Source organism: Dasypus novemcinctus, chromosome 24 (assembly GCF_030445035.2).
Source record: "Dasypus novemcinctus isolate mDasNov1 chromosome 24, mDasNov1.1.hap2, whole genome shotgun sequence".
NCBI lineage: Eukaryota > Metazoa > Chordata > Mammalia > Cingulata > Dasypodidae > Dasypus > Dasypus novemcinctus.
In genome coordinates, this window is record NC_080696.1 from 30,961,099 (window position 1) to 30,978,323 (window position 17,225).

Genomic DNA, 17,225 nt, shown 5'->3' on the forward strand with positions numbered 1-17,225 from the left:
AAAGAAATTTCTCCCTAGGACAATCCCTGTCCTGTTGAGATGGTGGCCGGGCTAGGGCAAAGATCTGTAACTGGCTTCTTCCAGGAGCCAAGCAGGCAATGCAAATCAGCAAAGGGTTGCTTGAGTACTTGGGACAGCACCCCCTAAAAAGGCAAGCTGCTACTCATCTTGCCTGAGTACTGCCTAGCATAACTCTTGCTCTTGTGTGACCAAATATTTTGGTTGTTTTATTCAATACAAGCTAGAAAAAGAGTTTCATATTTCCAGATTTTTCTTATGCTGGCACTAATTCAGATATCTGTATCTATATATCTATCTATATGTATATCTATCTATATCTATATCTATTTTTAGTGGTGAGAGCCAAATGAACACCTTTTGAATCTCTGGTCCATGTTTTCAGGTAGGTGTTCTTAGGATATCAGTTTCACTTTGCAAGGAAAAAAGTGGAAGTTCAGGCAGACACATTGTTTCTGGTAATATTCAATTAGTTTCCATGTGGGGCTAGAGATTCCACAGCTAATGAGAAGATCCAGTTCCTGGCTTCTTGGGAGTCCCAATTTAGTAAGGTAGACAGACAGTCAAGTACAGAGGCAAACGCAGCACAAACTAATCAAAAAGTAAGGATACGTGCCAGGGGCGGGGGAGGGGGAGCGCAGAATGAGGACGACCCTCAGAACAGCCCTTGGTGGGGGGAGGGGGCCGGGAAGGTGGGCATTAAGGCAGATTTCCTGCAAGAAAGGTCCTCTGGGCTAGGACTTGGGAACTAGTGGACTTAGCCAGGCAGGGGTGGGGGACGGAGGTAGTATCCCAGGTAGAGGAAATAGCATATGCAAAAACCTGGAGACATGAGAGAATCCGATGTGTTCAAGGATCTGAAAGTAGTGCATTGGGCTGGAGCTGAAAATGGGTTTTGGTAGAAGGGCACATGGCAAAAAATGAGGCTGGAGAGTTAGGCAGGGGTTGCAAGCAAATGTCTATTGGGACTAGACAGATAGTGCCAGTGAGTAAAACCGCCTGGGTGTAAGAGACGATAGAGATTGGTGGGGACTGGAGTCTGCAGCTACTCAGCTGTAGTCTAGAGATGCCAGAGTTTCCTATTTTTCAGGAACAGTAGAGAATCTAGATTGTTCAATGCAGTCCTTTGAATTTTGCATGTAGGTGGCTAATTTAAATGTTCAGAGTACTCTGTGAGGTCCAAATAAAATCTGTTGCACCTGGCCCAATCTCTGATTCAGCTCCAATCTCTGGTGGCATCTTGGAGGCCTTGCTGGGCCACTTGAGCGAGTGTAGACTAGGTTCTGAGGGCGGGGGGGGGGGGCCTGGTGGGTGAGGGCCTGTTGGCTGCTGTCTGGAGAACAAGAGGGGAAGCAGAGACCTGTCTGTACAATGTTGTGGCACCTGGAGGGGTGTGGGGAGTGGGAAATGACAGCGGTCTGTGCAACAGCTTCAGGGCCAGGGATGGGGCAGGGAAAGATGGGTGGGTTTAGTGACAGATTGAAAGGAGTGGTGGAAGGGAGGGAGGGAGGATGACTGGGGTCCAGGCAGCAAGTGTGGAGGGAGGCCAGGAGGAGCAGTGATGGGTGAGGATGTCCTGGGCCCCTGGGGGTCATGCAGCAGAGGTGCCTGGTGGATCTGGGCCTGGGAGGGGCTAGAGTCACATTGCCCCTGGCACAGCCCACTTGCGAGGGGCCACTCAGCTCTGTGCAGTGCCAGGCATTCTTTTATCGTGTACCCCTGCCGCAGGTGGGCCTGGTGTGGGCTGTGGGTCAGACACACCTGACTCCAGGCAGCTGCAGCCTCACTGGGAAGACAGACTGAGGACAACTGCTGAGTCCAGAGTGGAGTCAGTCGAACGCGGTGTGATAGACTCCTGAAAGGAAGGAAACCACAGACTGGGAACCAGGCAGACTTGGGTTCAAATCCCAACTCACCAGCTCTGAATTCCAGCTTTTTCACCAACAAAATGGGGGTAATACTAGTTTCCTGCTGTCTTTCCCACAGCTGAGAGTGCTCCAGAGCACACAGTGGTCCCCAGCCCCAGCAGCTCCTTGGCCTCATCTCAGCAAGACACATCCTCCTCCCTCCTCTCCCTCTGAGCTCCGCAGGTGTTCCAAGGAGCAGCCATGTCTGCCCTGTACCCATCTCTGGAGGACCTGAAGGTGGACCAAGCCATGCAGGTACAGGCCTCAGGCCCGGGTTAGCCTGAGTTCCCCCATGGGGGTATTTGGGACACCCCCCTCCCCGGGTAACTAAGAAAAGCTTGCCTTGGGAGGTGGCTGGGTGCTGGGGTTCCCAGGAGGCCCTGGACATGCCCGACCCTACTGCAGGGCCTGCTGGGCAGAGAAGGTACCCCGAGGCCAAGATCATGGAATCACAGCAGGAATTAAAAAGTCCAGGTGACCACAGACAAGACACTCCCCTCTCATGCCCCTCTCTGTCCTCTGTCCCAGCACTTCCTCTGCCAGTTCAGGCTTTCAAGCAAAGCCCAGAGGGCCGGGGTTTGGCCCGCTCAGCCACCAGACGCTCCATCCCATCATTTTGTGGTCCAAGGGAGCTTCCAGAATTTAGGGTTTTCGACAGAGAACTTGGCTGGGAGGCTGACCTCAGTGTCCTGGCCGCCTCGGGCAGTAAGCGGTTCATGACATTTGGGGATCATGGCTCCTGGGAGAAACTCCTCCCAGAAATATGCACGTCCACAGAGGGCACAATTTATACAGTACCCGGAGGGTTCATGGACCCCCAGGTCCACAGCATACCTAATGGCTGGACCCCCACTTCAGCGAGCCCCGTGTTCCAGTCACAACTGACCAGCTCTCCCCTCCCCTCCCCAGGCCCAGGCTCGAGCCACACCCAGGATGCCTGCTCTGCCAGCCCAGGTGGCAGCCACCTCCCAGCCTTCAGGTGAGTGGCTGGGGGTGGGGGCGCTCGCAGCGGGGTGGCGGGATGCCCAGGGCTGTCAGGGCAGTGTGGAGGCGCCAAAGCTGTGGGAGGTTCCGGGCCCACTGCCTGGGGGACCTCGGCCTCCTAGAGCCTTTGCCCACGCCGCCCCCTCCCTCCTCACCTGCCGGGTTAGCTCCCATTTCATGTTTCCAAGCCCGGCTTGCAGAGTCAGGGCATCCAGGCCTGACTGCCCCCAGCAAGGCCACCTCCAGGGCGTGATTGTTCGGGGTGACCCTGTCTACACATTCAACGTGAGCCACCCCAAATCAGTGTGAGCAGCATTGTGGTGAGCCAAAGTCACGTGATCTCAGAAACAAAATACCGCGTTGGCCAGAGGGAGCCGTCCACTTGCCAGACCGCCTCCTGGCACCGGGGCCACCGAGGCGGGAGTGGGGGCTGGTACATAGAAGGTTGGAGATTTCCGGGAAGATGGCAGATTAGAAAAACACAGGACTTTCTCTCCTCACAAAAAAAATAGCTAGAGGACAGGCAGAAATGACGTGGAAAAAAAAGTCCTGGGGTGTAGGACACCAGGGAAAGGACGGACACTACCCAGAAGAGAAAGGGACAAAGAAAAGGAACCTAGATGTTAAGACCATGAGTAGAACCTGCAGCTGCTGCGCTCCTTCCTCACTCTAGTTGCAGAAAGCTTTGAATTCTCTGAGGCCTGTGGCCACAGACAAAGAAGATCCAAGGGACCCATCTCCCTAGGAAAGCGGAGAGAGAGGGATGCAGCCTAAGGCTGACTCAGCTTTTGGCCTGTGTCCCACCAGCCCTTCCAGGCCAGGCAGGGCCCTGCCGTTGTTTGCCTTGGGAGCCGGCAAGGGGCTTAAAGATATACGACCCTCCCCATCTCCCTCCCTACTGAGGGACTGGTTGTTGAGGACACAGAGGGGAATGGAATTATTTCCTACTCGGGAAAAGAGAGGGGGCTGCCAGCAAAGTTTGGAGAACTATCTCTGAGAAAGTTTTATTTGCCAGGCTCTGAATAGTCTCCAGGCAGGAACCTCTGTCACATTGATCCAGTCTCTGTTGCAACACACACACTCCAGCCAGGCTTTGAACTGAGAGGCCTGCCAAAGGGCGCCGTCTGCTGTCCGACCTAGGAAATGCATGTGAGGGAATTAAAAATAAACGAGAAGTTTTCTCAGGCCTTCACAGCCTTCCTCCCCAAGGCCCTTGGAAGTGGGTCTGCTACCCATTATTGGGTCCAGGGCCCAGATTTGAGCAACTAACAGAGACAATCCTAAAGACCTAAAACAGGTTGAACCAAGAATCAAAAGAATGGCAATAACACAGTCTCCCGCCACTAAATCCCTACAAAAGAGAGAAAAACTGAGTGACAGTGTAAATTCACCATCATAATCAGATGCCCAGACATCATCAAAAAATTACAAGCCATACCAAGAAAATGGAAAAAATTGCCCAAATGAAGGAATACATCAAAGAGCCAGATGAGACACAGGATTTAAGGCAGCTAATCAATGAGATTCACACAAATTTCCAAAATCAATTAATGAGTTGAAAGACAATATGGTTAAAGAGATAAAGGGGGCAGCGGACTTGGCCCAGTGGTTAGGGCATCCGTCTACCACATGGGAGGTCTGCGGTTCAAGGCGTCTACCACATGGGAGGTCTGCGGTTCAAGCCCCAGGCCTCCTTGACCCGTATGGAGCTGGCCCATGCGTGGTGCTGGTGCGCGCGAAGAGTGCCCTGCCATGCAGGGGTGTCCCCCGAGTGGGGAGTCCCATGCGCAGGAGTGCGTCCCGTAGAGAGAGCCGCCCAGCGCAAGGGAGGGTGCAGCCCGCCCAGGGATGGCGTGACACACGCAGAGAGCTGGTACAACAGGATGAGGCAACAAGGGGAACACAGATTCCCATGCCGCTGACAACAACAGAAGCTGACAAAGAAGTTGCAGCAAATAGACACAGAGAACAGACAACCAGGGTGGGGGGGGGGAGGGGAGAGAAATAGATAAATAAATAAATCTTAAAAAAAAAGAGAGAGAGATAAAGGGCATCAAGGAGACACTGAGCAAGCACAAAGAAGAATTTGAAAACCTGAATAGAAAAATAACAGAGCTCATGGGAATGAAAAATGATAGGTGAGCTCAAAAACACATTAGTGGCATACAACAGCAAACTTAGAATGATAGAAGAAAGAATAAGTCATACAAAAAACAGAAGAGCTGAAATTGAAGAAAGAAAAGAATGGAGAGAGTAAAGAATGGAAAAAACTGAGCAGAGGCTCAGAGTTGAGTGATAACATGAAGCACGATAATAAACATGTCACGGGAGTTCTGGAGAGAGAAGAGAAGGGAAAAGGAGCAGAAGGAGTGTCTGCGGAAAAAATGACTGATAATTTCCCAACACTTTTGAAAGAAATGAACTTATGTGTCCTAAAAGCGCAACATACCCCAACCAGAATAAATCTGAAAAGACATACTCTAAGACAAATACTATTCAGAATGTCAAATGTCAAAGATAAAGAGAAAATTCTGAGAGCAGCAAGGGAGAAACAAAGCATCACATACAAGGAACTCCCGGTAAGACTTAGTGTATCTCATCAGAAATCGTGGGGGTGAGAAAACAGTGGTATGATACAGTCAGAATACTAAAAGAGGAAAATTGCCAGCCAAGAATTCTTTATCTGGCAATATTTTCCTTCAAATACGAAGGTGAGTTTAAAATATTCACAAATAAACAGAAACTAAGAGAATTTGTAAAAAAGAATCCACCTTTTCAGGAAATATTAAAGGGAGACTTACAGCCCAAAGAAAAAGACAGGGGAGAGAGGCTTGGAGGAGAGTGTAGAAGCCATGAATAGCAGAAAGGATAACCAAAAGAATGAAAAGACAGATGAAAATAAGATATGACATACAAAATCCAAATAATAAAATGGTGGCAATAAATAATGCATTTACAGTAATATCACTGAATGTAAAAGGATTAAATTCCCCCAGTCAAAAGACATAGGCCTACAGAATGGATAAAGAAACATGAACCATCCATTTGCTGCTAACAAGAGACTCACTTTAGACCTGGGGATACAAACTGGCTGAAAGTGAAAGGTTGGACAAAAAATAATCAATGCAAACAGTAACCAAAAAAGAGCAGTGTTAGCTATACTATTTCGGACAAAACAGACTTTAAATGCAAAAATGTTATAAGAGATACAGAAAGCCATTATATATATTAATAAAAGGTAAAATCTGTCAGGAAGAAACAACAGTCATAAATATTTATGCACTAACCAGAGTGCCCCAAAATACATGAGGCAAACTCTGGCAAAACTGAAGGGAGCAATCTCTGCAATTATAGTTGGAGATTTCAACACACCACTCACATCATTAGATAAAACAACTAGAGAAAAAATGAACAAGGAAACAGAGAACTTGAACAATACGATAATCGAGCTGTACTTAACAGACATATAGAGAATGTTGCATCTCAAAGCAGCGGGTTATAGATTCTTTTCAAGTGCTCATGGACTTTTCTCCAGGACAGACCACATGTTAGATCACAAGGCATATAAAAAAGATTGAAATTATACAAAGCGTCTTCTCAAAACATAATGAAATGAAACTGGAAATAAAAAATAGAATGTGTAGAGGCTGAACAACACACTCCTAAACAATCAGTGGGTCAAAGAAGAAATTGTAAATGAAATTAGCAGGTATGTTGAAACAAATGAAAAGGAGAACACAATTTATCAAAACTTATGGGACACATTGAAGGCAGTGCTAAGAGGGAAACTAATAGCCCTTACGAAAGAAGAAAGAGCTAAAATTAAAGCTCTAACTGAACAACTGGAGAAACTAGAAAAAGAACTGCAAATCATTCCCAAAGCAAGCAGAAGGAAAGAAAAAATAAAGATTAGAGCAGAAATAAATGAAATTGAGAACAGAAAAACAATGGAGAAAATCAACAAAACCAAAAACTGGTTCTTTGAGAAGATCAATAAAATTGACAAATCCTTAGCTAAACTAACAAAGTAAAAAAGAGAGAAGATGCAAATAAATAAAATCAGAAAAGAAAGGGGGGAAGTTATGCTGACCCCGCAGAAATAAAAAGGATCATAAGAGGACATGAGAAACTGTTTGCCAACAAACTAAACAACCTAGATGAAATGGACAAATTCCTGGAAATGCACAACCAAACTACACTTATGCTACAAGAAATACAAGAACTTAACAAACCAATTAAATTTAAAGAGATTGAATCGGTCATCAAAATCTCCCAAAAAAGAAAAGTACAGGACCAGACGGCTTCACAGGTAACACAGTGAAGTTTTCTTACTGGTGTAATGAAATTGTTCTAAAATTTTTTTTTGACAGGCAAGTTTCTTTTTTTTTCTAAGATTTATTTTTTATTTATCTCCCCCCACCCCTGGTCCCCACAGTTGTCTGCTCTCGTGTCCATTCACTGTGTGTTCTTCTGCGACTGCTTCTATCCTTATCAGCAGTACCGGGAATCTGTGTTTCTTTTTGTTGCGTCATCTTGTTGTGTCAGCTCTCCGTGTGTGTGGCACCATTCCTGGGCAGGCTGCACTTTCTTTCGCGCTGGGCGGCTCTCCTTATGGGGCGCACTCCTTGCGCGTGGGGCTCCCCTACGCGGGGGGCACCCCTGTGTGGCAGGGCACTCCTTGCGCGCATCAGCACTGCGCATGGGCCAGCTCCACATGGGTCAAGGAGGCCCGGGGTTTGAACTGTGGACCTCCCATGTGGTAGATGGATGCCCTAACCACTGAGCCAAGTCCACTTCCCCCTAAAATTTTTTGTGGTGATGAATATACAACATTGTAATTACACTAAAAGCCATTGATTATACACTTTGGATAGATTGTATGGTATGTGAATATATGTCAATAAAACTACTTTAAAATAAATAAGCAAGAATAGCCAGAAATAGCAGCTATGTACAGCAGGAAAGCATAAAGAGTTTGAGAGGTTTCGTTTGTTCATTTTTTGTTTATTATTATTATTGAAATAATGAAAATGCTCTAATAATGATAGAAGTAATGAATGAACAACTATGTGCATTGGTACACAACAAGGTGTGCCGATGATTGTACACTTTGGATGGATTGTATGCTTTATCAATATGTATCAATAAAATTGATTTTGTTTAAAAAAAGCAACAAAGTCAGAGAGATGAGGCCAGGGCTTCTGGTGCTGGCCAGTCCCGGCCACCAGAGGGACTTGGAGGGGCTCTGAAACAGGAGGGAGGCGTGGGGTGGGGCAGGGCTTGCTTGCCCAGGGCTCAGGGCACTTCTGGTCCTAAGGACACAGCCACCACTTACATCGTTTCCCAAGTGCTCCGTCTCTCTGCCCCAGGGCTCTGGGCTTCCTGCACATCTCCCCTCACCACAGTCCTGGGGACAAGCAGTGTTCTCTGGGATGCAAGCAATCCCGGGGACACAGAGCCTTCCTAAGGGATGCAGTATTCTCACATATCCACGGCATTCTCAGGGATATACTGTGTTCTTGAGAACAAACTGCCTTCCTGGGCCCTGTTTCTAAAAATACATGAGATCAACAGCCTTAGCGACCGCACGGGAGCCAGGCAGGCTGAGTTAAGCATATGCCCTTCAGTAACCCTTTTCTTCTCTCTTCCTCCCCTTCCCCATCAGGTTTGTACCCCAATCTGGCAGAATTGGAAAGTTACATGGGTCTTTCCCTCTCCAGCCAAGAAGTCCAGCAGAATCTGCCCCGGATTCCAGAGGCTGACAACGTAGGTGCTCGCCTTTTGCCTAAATGGGTACAGCGTGTCCCAACTCTCCCACTTTCTTGGTCCTGCCATTTAAACAGACTTCCTTACTCTCTGTGCTAGAATCTCAGCCTCGCCCCATCATTTCTGGAACTCTTGTTTCTTGGTGACGCTCTTCATTTTGGGTCATCACTGAAAGTGTGGTGGAGTTTTATGTCTTCCTACAGGCCTGGGGCTGGAGGGAAAGGGCCTGCCCTTGGAGCTCTGGCTTCTGGGTTCTGGTCTGAGCCTGGGGAGTAGAAGGGGACACTAAACCCAGCCTGAGCCCGAGGGCTTCTACTGGAGGCTACCTGAGACTTGGCAGCAGCTGCAAGGGACAAGGGAGAGCTTGCAGGGCGCGGGAAGGGGAGGCGGGGATGGGGGCAGTTTATCATCCAATTCTTGGTCTCCAAATTAAACACTAGTGCATGATTGCTGCACTCCATGACTTTGGGGAGCAAAAGGCACCCTAACACAAAAATATTCACTACTGAAAATGTATTTGCTTATAAAACCAGGGTCCACTCAATTGTCCTCCCAATTGGCTCTAGGATCCCTGTCTTTGTCTGCTAACCTGTCTTTGAGTCAATGAAAACTAATTGCAAAGTGCAACTAAGGCTGGAGGGTTTCATGAAGTTGATGGGATTGATGGAGAATGGCCACAGCCACATGCAAAGAAAGCCACTGACAAACGAGGATACGGGGTCAGACCAGTTAGCAAACAACCAGGAGAAAATAGACAAGGATGAAGACATGTGGGACCCTGAGAAAAACTGGTGACATCCTGAGATGTTTTTGCAACATGACCCCCTTGATGGTTATGCTGTGAAATACAGACATGAAACAAAGGAGGCCCTGTTCTGTAGAGTTCAATTTTAATCCCTCAACCCAATCATTCTTTGTTCCAGTAATTGGGACATAAATTCATTCAACCTAAATTTCATTAAAAATGTAACAGAAAATGCATTTTATAGTGAAAAAGTTTTCATTATATTTATTTAACTTTTTATTTTGAAATAATAATAAATTCACAGAAATGCAAAGATAATAGAGCCCCACGTACCCTTCGCCCAGGTTCCCCAGCAGTTACACCACCACCAAGATTTCCCTTGTTCCACTCCTTCATAATCACACTTGCACCCACGCCCTATCCATCACCCCTTGGCACCCACTAATCTGTTTAGCTCCTCTATAATTTTGCCATTTCAGAATATTATATAAGAGCTTATACAGCATTTTTTTCACTCAGCATAACACCCCAGTTCCGCGTGCCAATGCTTTGTTCCTTTTTATTGCTGAGTTGTATTCCATGGTATGGTTGCACCACAGTGTTTAAACTATTAAGGGACCTTTTGGTTGTTTCCAGATTAGGTCTACTGTAATTATAGCTGCTGTGAACAACTGTGTACAGATTTTTGTACAGATTATAAATTTTCATTTCTTTGGGACAGATGCCCAAGAGTATAATTGTTGAGTCATATGATAAGTGAATGTTTAGTTTTTAAGAAACTGCCCAACTCTTTCCAGAGTGGCTGAACCTTTTCACATTTCCACCAGCAGTGTATGAGAGATCTGCTTTCACCACATCCTCGCCAGCGTTTGGGGTTATTACTTTTTATTTTAGTCATTCTGAGAGATGTTTGATGGTATCTCATTGTGATTTTAGTTTGCATTTCCCTGAAGGCTAATGATGTTGAACATTTTTTTTCTTGTGCTTATTTGCCATCTGTACATCCTCAAAAGACCTGCCATCTGTTTGTCTTTTTAAAAATATATATTTTTTATTTAATTTTAAAAGATACATAGATCACACAGAATGTTACATTAAAAAACATAGAGGATGCTCCTATGTCCCCTCCCCATACCCTCCACTTTTCATACATCAACAACTTCTTTCATTAGTGTGGTACATTCTTTGCAATTGATTAATACATTTCGGAACACTGCTACACAGTATGGATTATAGTTTACATTGTAGTTTACATTCAGTGGGTTATGGCAGAATATATAAAGTCCTGCCTCTGTCCCTGCAATGTTATACAGGACAACTCCAAGTCCTCAAAATGCCCCCCTATTACACCTTTTTTCCCTGTCCCTGCCTTCAGCAACTACAGTGGCCACTCTCTCTACATCAGTGATATAATTTCTTCCATTGCTGGAATCACAATAAATCTATAGTAGAATACCATTAAATCCACTCTAGTCCATATTTTATTCCCTAATCCTGAGGACTCTGGGATGGTGATGCCCACTCCACCTCTTAATTGAGAGGAGGCTCTGTTCATGTCTTTTGCCCATTTTCTAATTGGATTGCTGGGGGGGGGGGAGGGGTTGTTTGTTTTGTTTTTATTTTTTGCTTTTATTTTTTTATTGTTGAGTTTTGAGAATTTTTGATATATTCTTGAGTTCTCTGTCAGACATGTGATTTGCAAATATCCCCCCCCAAATCTTTAGCTAGTGTGTTTTCATCCTCTTACGAGGGTATTTTGCAGAGCAAAAGTTTTTAATTTTGATGTCCAATTTACCCATTTTTCTTTTTTTTTATAAATTTATTTCTCCCCCCATCCCCCCTACCCCCGCCCCGTTGTTTGCTCTCTCTGTCCATTTGCTGCGTGTTCTTCTGCGTCCGCTTGCCTTATCCAGCGGCACTGGGAAACTGACTCTCTTTTTTGTTGCGCCATCTTGCTGCTTCAGCTCTCCATGTGTGTGGCACCACTCCTGGGTGGGCTGTGCATTTTTGTGCTGCAGCGCTGCGCGTGGGCCAGCTCATCACACAGGTCAGGAGGCCCTGGGGATCAAACCCTGGACCCTCCATATGGTAGACGGACACTCTATCAGTTGAGCCACATCTGCTTCCCCAATTTATCCATTTTTCATTTGATGGATCAAGCTTTTGGTGTGACGTCTCAGACTCTGCCTAGCCTTAGAACCCAAGTATTTTCTCTTTATTTTTCCTAAAAGTTTTATACTTTCACATTTTACATTCAATTTGATGATCTATTTTGAATTACTTTTTTTTTAGATCAGGTGTGAGATTTAGGTCAAAGTTCACATTTTTGCCTATGGAAGTTCAATTGCTCCAGCACCCTTTGTAGAAAAGCTTATCCTTTCTCCATGGAATTGCTTTTGCACCTCTGCTAAAAATCAATTGGCCACACTTGTGTGGCTCTCCTTCTGGATTCTCTGTTTGGTTCTGTTGATCTGTGGGTTTCTGTCTCTGACATCACCATGCTGTCTTCACCATGGCTGTATTGTAATCCTTAACCTTGAGTTCAGCGATTCCTCCCACTTTATTCTTTTTCAGAACTGTTTTAGCTATTGTTGTTCCTTTGTCTTTTCATATAAATTTTAGGTTAACCTTGCATATATCTAAAAAAACATTTCATAGAGATTTTGATAGAAATTGCATTAAATCTGTATATCAGTTCAGGAACATCTTTACAATATTCTTCCAAATCATGAACACAGATTATCTTTCCATTTATTTAGATATTTTTTATATCTTTCATCAATGCTTTGTCATTTTCAGCATAAAATTCCAGTACATGTTTTGCTGGATTTATACCCAAGAATCACCCTCACCCCTATCCCTACCTTTTTTTCTGAGGGATTGTAATTGGCATTGTATTTTTAAGTCTGGTTTCCATATGATCATTGCTAGTGTTTAGAATAACAATTGATCTATATTGGTCTTCTATCCTGCAACCTTGCCAAACTCACTTATTAGTTCTGAAATTATTATTATTATTTTTTGCAGCTTCGTTGGTATTTTCTACATAAACCACCATGTCATCAGCAAATAGGGATAGTTTTATTTCTTCTTTTCTGATTATGTCTTTTATATCCTTTTCTTGCCTTATTGCACGGCTAGAACTTCCAGTACTTAGTTTAATAGTAATGGTGAGAGTGGACAGCTTTGCCCTGTTCCAGATATTAGAGGGAAAACATTTCCTCATTTAATTTTAGCTTAATTTTTCAAGACAAAACCAAAATTGAGCCTTTCCTCCTCAATGTTCACTATTTACTAGGAATTTTTGTTTCTGTTTTTAAGTGTATTTTAAAAGGGTCTTTTCCTGATATCAATTTCCCTTAGATAATGAAGAAACCCGCCCCCCCCAAGTATACCCTCCCGCTCCCCTCCCCCCATTTTTCTCCGAGGCGTGGACTTTGTCGCCCCCTCGTGGCTCCACGGGGCCACATCCCCCGTCGGCCCGTGCGGAGACGTGTGCGGTCTCAAGTGGGCTGGGCCTGCGAGCCGCTCCATCCTTCTCCGACCGCGGTGGCTTTTGCGGCGCGAATCCTTGGGGCCCGAGCTGACCCCCTGCTCCACTGGTGTCTGCAGACGGCGGCTCCAGGCCCCTCGCCAGGCCAGGTGGTGGCGCCGGTGACCGGGAACAGCGTGGGCGCGCGGCGTGCGGAGATCAAGCCCGGGGTTCGCGAGATCCACCTGTGCAAGGACGAGCGCGGCAAGACCGGGCTGCGGCTGCGGGCCATCGACAAGGTGCGGCGGGGGCGCACGGGAGAGGAGGGGCCCCGCCGAGGCGAGTGCGCCCGCGGCTCTGCGCCCGAGGGCACCGGACTTGCCTCCACCGGCTGCGGGGAGGAGGGGCTGCCCAGTGGCCCGTGCGCGTGAGGAGGGCGCAGAGCCGGCCTCTGCACTCCGCCGCCCTGACCCCCAAGCCCAGGCTCTTTGCCTATCCCGTATCCTCCAAGGCTCAGGCTGCTGCTGGGTTGCAGCCCTGCGGCTCGGAGGCCCCTTCGCCCCTCCCTAACTCAGCCACCAGGCAGTTGTCTACAGACAGCCAAGGCAAGGGATGGCCAGTGGCGGCGGTGAGGGCTTTGGAGGTTAGGGGTGTAGCCTCCAGCCAGGGTTGAAATTCCACTCAGTAGCTTCCCAGCTGGGTGGCCTGGACTGCCTTCCCCTCCCCCACCCCAGGAAAATGGGGTAACCACTGCACCAGCCTGTAGGCTCCCAAAGAACCAGGAGGAAAAACAACAGCCTGGAGGATGGGCCTGGCTGGAGGCGAGGCGGGGGCCAGCTGACGGGGCCCTGCCTCCCCCAGGGGCTCTTTGTGCAGTTGGTCCAGGCCAACACGCCCGCTTCCCTCGTGGGGCTGCGCTTTGGGGACCAGATCCTGCAGATCGACGGGTGCGACTGTGCCGGGTGGAGCACAGACAAAGCCCACCGGGTGGTGAAGAGGGCCTCGGCTGAGAGGATCGTCATGGTCGTTCGGGACAGGTGAGCGGCCGGGCCCCAGGAGGGTCTGTCCGACCCAGCCATGTTCCCCGGCCCAGCTCACTGTCCTCCCCACCAGGCCGTTCCAGCGGACGGTCACTGTGCACAAGGACGGCAAGGGTCACATTGGCTTTGTCATCAAGAAGGGGAAGGTGGTCTCTGTGGTCAAAGGGAGCTCTGCGGCCCGCAACGGGCTCCTCACCCACCACTGCGTCTGTGAGGTGAACGGGCAGAACGTCATCGGGCTGAAGGTAGGCCCCCCTCGTGCTCCGCCCCGCGAGTTTCAGGGCCAGTCAGTCGTGTTGGGTGGTGGGAAGGTCCAAGCCACAGGCAGGCTGCTGCCCCTTTCCAAGCCTCAGCTGGCCTCAAAGGTTCAATAGGAATTCACATACAGCTCTGAGAATAGTGCCAGGCACATAGGAGGTGCTCAGTGAATATCATCTATGGTTGCTGACACATGGAGACTGGAGGTGTGACAGAAGGGGGGGTGCAATGGCATGTGTGAGGACACAGACATCCAGGTGAGGATGTGGGAACTCAGGTGAGGGCACAGCATGCAGGTGAGGACATGTACCCAGGTGAGGACACAGCATCCAGGTGAGGCCATGGGCACCCAAGCTGGCTTCTGGCTGCACTGGTGCCTTCTTACTCTGTGTGACTCTTCTGCTTGCACACTGGTTCGCATTTGGTAATAGGAATATTTTAGAAAATTGCTCTTCAGAAACTCATTTCTGACCTTTGTTAATTTTTCAAGGGGCAAGTGGTATGGTGAATTTTTTTCTTTAAAATATAAGAAAGAGTGAGCAGTCCAGGACATGGATGGAGCACCCACTGCCTCTTGGCCCATGGAGGATGATGAGTCAGATGGCTTTTGCTTCACTGAAAAATTGAAGTTTTACCCTGACTTAATGCCACTGAAAGCCATGGCTCTTGATCTCAGTTGTGACTTAGAGAGAGTCCCTGCACCCTCCTGCACCCTCCCACGGCAGAAGAAGCCTTGGTGCTAGTATCTCACTGCACAGGTGGCCAGTCTTTTAAGCCAGGCCTCTGCTCCCCACAAGCGCCATCACCAGCCATCCCTGTCACTTGTTGTCTGCATCTCTGTGCTTGACAGCCTCCCCCACCTGCCTTGGAGGCTTATTCTGGTGGCTCATGACCGCTGTGGTCACCAAGTTCTTACTAATGTCTGTTTACCATCCCTCCTGCTGCTGCCTCCCCAGCCTTTGGGATCAGGCATGACGATCCAAAGGGAACCATCAGATTTAGAAAGTGGGGTGTAGGAATACCCATTCTGACTGGCTGGGACTTTTAGATATTAGTGAATTCACTCCTCTTACAGCATTACAGCCCTTGGAACTTAGCTCTTCTAGAAAGCAGTCATTCTAAAATGTGCAGTGGATTCTCCCATCCTCGCTGATAGTTCAAGGCATCATTATGAACTTACATATTACTCCACCCCTCGGAGATGCCGTGAAGCCCTCGGGGATTGGGTTCGCCCCTTTACTGGACAGCTCCAGGCAGCTCTGCTTCCTGCGTTCCCTTGTCTCTGTGGCCTTCACTCATCCTATCAAGCACATTATCATTTATTCTGGAACAACTAAGAAAATGCATAATCCAGGTAGATGTGTGTATAAAGTAAAAGTCACTAGGTTCTAAGTAAGGGCCAGAGGCTCTCCTGTGGTCACACTTTGAATGGTTGGTTGGCTGTTGGACACACTTTGCTTAGAGACTTTTAGTTTCTGGCTCTCCCCACGATCTGGATGGCATCTGAGGGCTTTCTCTTTGTACTGGTCAGCAAGATGTGTGAGGAAGAGGCCTGAGCCCGGAGGGTGAGTGGGTGCAACTAATGCCTTCCCCAGGGTGGGTCCCCTTCTGGTGGTCGGCGGCCAGAACCTGAGTGCGGCTGGGACCAGGGAGCTGGGGTAGAAAGTGTGGGCCTGGCGAGTACTGTTCACAAGGCCCTGCTGGACCCCGCCCCCAGGGAGCGTCTCTCGCTCCCAGCTGCCTCACTTTACCGAGGGCGTCCTTGGGGGGCGCCTGGAGGAGGATGCTCTTGTTGAAGCAAGGCTACACCTCGGGGCCTGCCTGGGACCCTCTTCAGACGGCCTCAGGGCTGAGGCGGCCCCGCCCTGGCAGTCAGGTGTCAGCATCCTTCCTTGCCACCAGCCGTGCTGACCCTCCTCAGAGGTGCCTGCAGGGTTGCCCTTGGCTCCAGCCCCGGCCGGGGGGTGACAGCTCACTTGCCTCCCCCCCAGGACAAAGCGATCCTGGAGATTCTGGCCATGGCTGGGAGCACTGTCACCTTGACCATCATCCCCACTGTGATCTACGAGCACATGGTCAGAAAGTAAGTCTGCACCCCCTCCCTCCTTCCCCCCGCACCTCCCTCCCCAGGACGTGCGTATTCCCAAGCCCACCGCGCGGCGCCGCCCGCCCTGCCTCCCACCCCTCTCCTCTCTTGGAGGTCTGGTGGCTTCTGGCGGTTTGGGTCTTAGACAATGAGGTGAAAGCGCCCATGGGGAGGCACAGGCTCTCAGGGAAGGTGTTACCAGTTTTGGCCACTGTCCTTGCTGTATCCAGGTTGTCCCCGGCCCTGCTCCAGCATACCATGGACCATTCCGTCCCAGATGTCTGAAGCCACAGAAGGGAAGCTGTGGCCGCCGCCCTCCACCCTTGGATGTTAGGAGCCTCCCGGGGGCGGGGCCTCCGGGGGCGGGGCCTCCGGGGGCGGGGCCTCCGGGGCGGGGGTTCCAGGTTGAGTGGACTGAGGATCACGATCACGTGGATCTGTCTTTTGTACACACAGGCCTCTAAAAGGGGCTGACGGCTGGCAGGACCCACAGGCAGCCGAGTCTCTGCTCATTTAAATGCTGGGCGCATAGGCAGGGCGACTAAACACTTCTTAAAATTGCAGCTGGGTCCCTTTCAAAATGTTTGCCTCTACCAGGAAAAGTTGCATGTTTTGAGAGAAGAGAACTACATGTTTTGTGAGAATATTTTCTTTTGCCTTTATTGCTCTTTGTCACAAACACACTCTGGGTGTCTGTAACTCTTGACTGTCTTTTGAACCTCATATTTTTTTAATGTAACATTAAAAAATCAAATAAAGACAAAAATTTTTAAAAAAAGATTTTAAATAAAATCCTTTCCTCAAATGTAGTAAAAAATATGAGTCCTTGGTCCCATCACTTGCCAGACCAAGGCCTTTCTCCCAGGTGCCCCTGGCCCTGGCCATCTTATGCGGGCACGACTAGACTCGGGGCAGGGTGGGGTGTGTGGAAGCGGCTAGAAGAGGGAGC

At 48.5% G+C, this 17,225-nt stretch overlaps 1 protein-coding gene across 2 annotated transcripts in view; it reads left to right on the forward strand.

Moving 5' to 3' along the window:
• SDCBP2 (syndecan binding protein 2) overlaps positions 1-17,054 on the forward strand; it is a 24,264-nt gene extending 7,210 nt beyond the window's left edge. The window contains exons 2-10 of one of the 2 annotated variants that reach the window (XM_058286824.2): positions 355-403; positions 2,005-2,180; positions 2,835-2,904; positions 8,575-8,675; positions 13,033-13,191; positions 13,754-13,929; positions 14,006-14,177; positions 16,182-16,273; positions 16,507-17,054. In XM_058286824.2, coding sequence (XP_058142807.1) covers positions 2,127-2,180; positions 2,835-2,904; positions 8,575-8,675; positions 13,033-13,191; positions 13,754-13,929; positions 14,006-14,177; positions 16,182-16,273; positions 16,507-16,561 — 879 coding nt within the window. In that variant the 5' untranslated portion in view covers positions 355-403; positions 2,005-2,126 and the 3' untranslated portion in view covers positions 16,562-17,054. The remainder of the gene's footprint in view (positions 1-354; positions 404-2,004; positions 2,181-2,834; positions 2,905-8,574; positions 8,676-13,032; positions 13,192-13,753; positions 13,930-14,005; positions 14,178-16,181; positions 16,274-16,506) is intronic. The other variant, XM_058286825.2, reaches the window with a different exon arrangement.
• Positions 17,055-17,225: the final 171 nt, after the last annotated feature.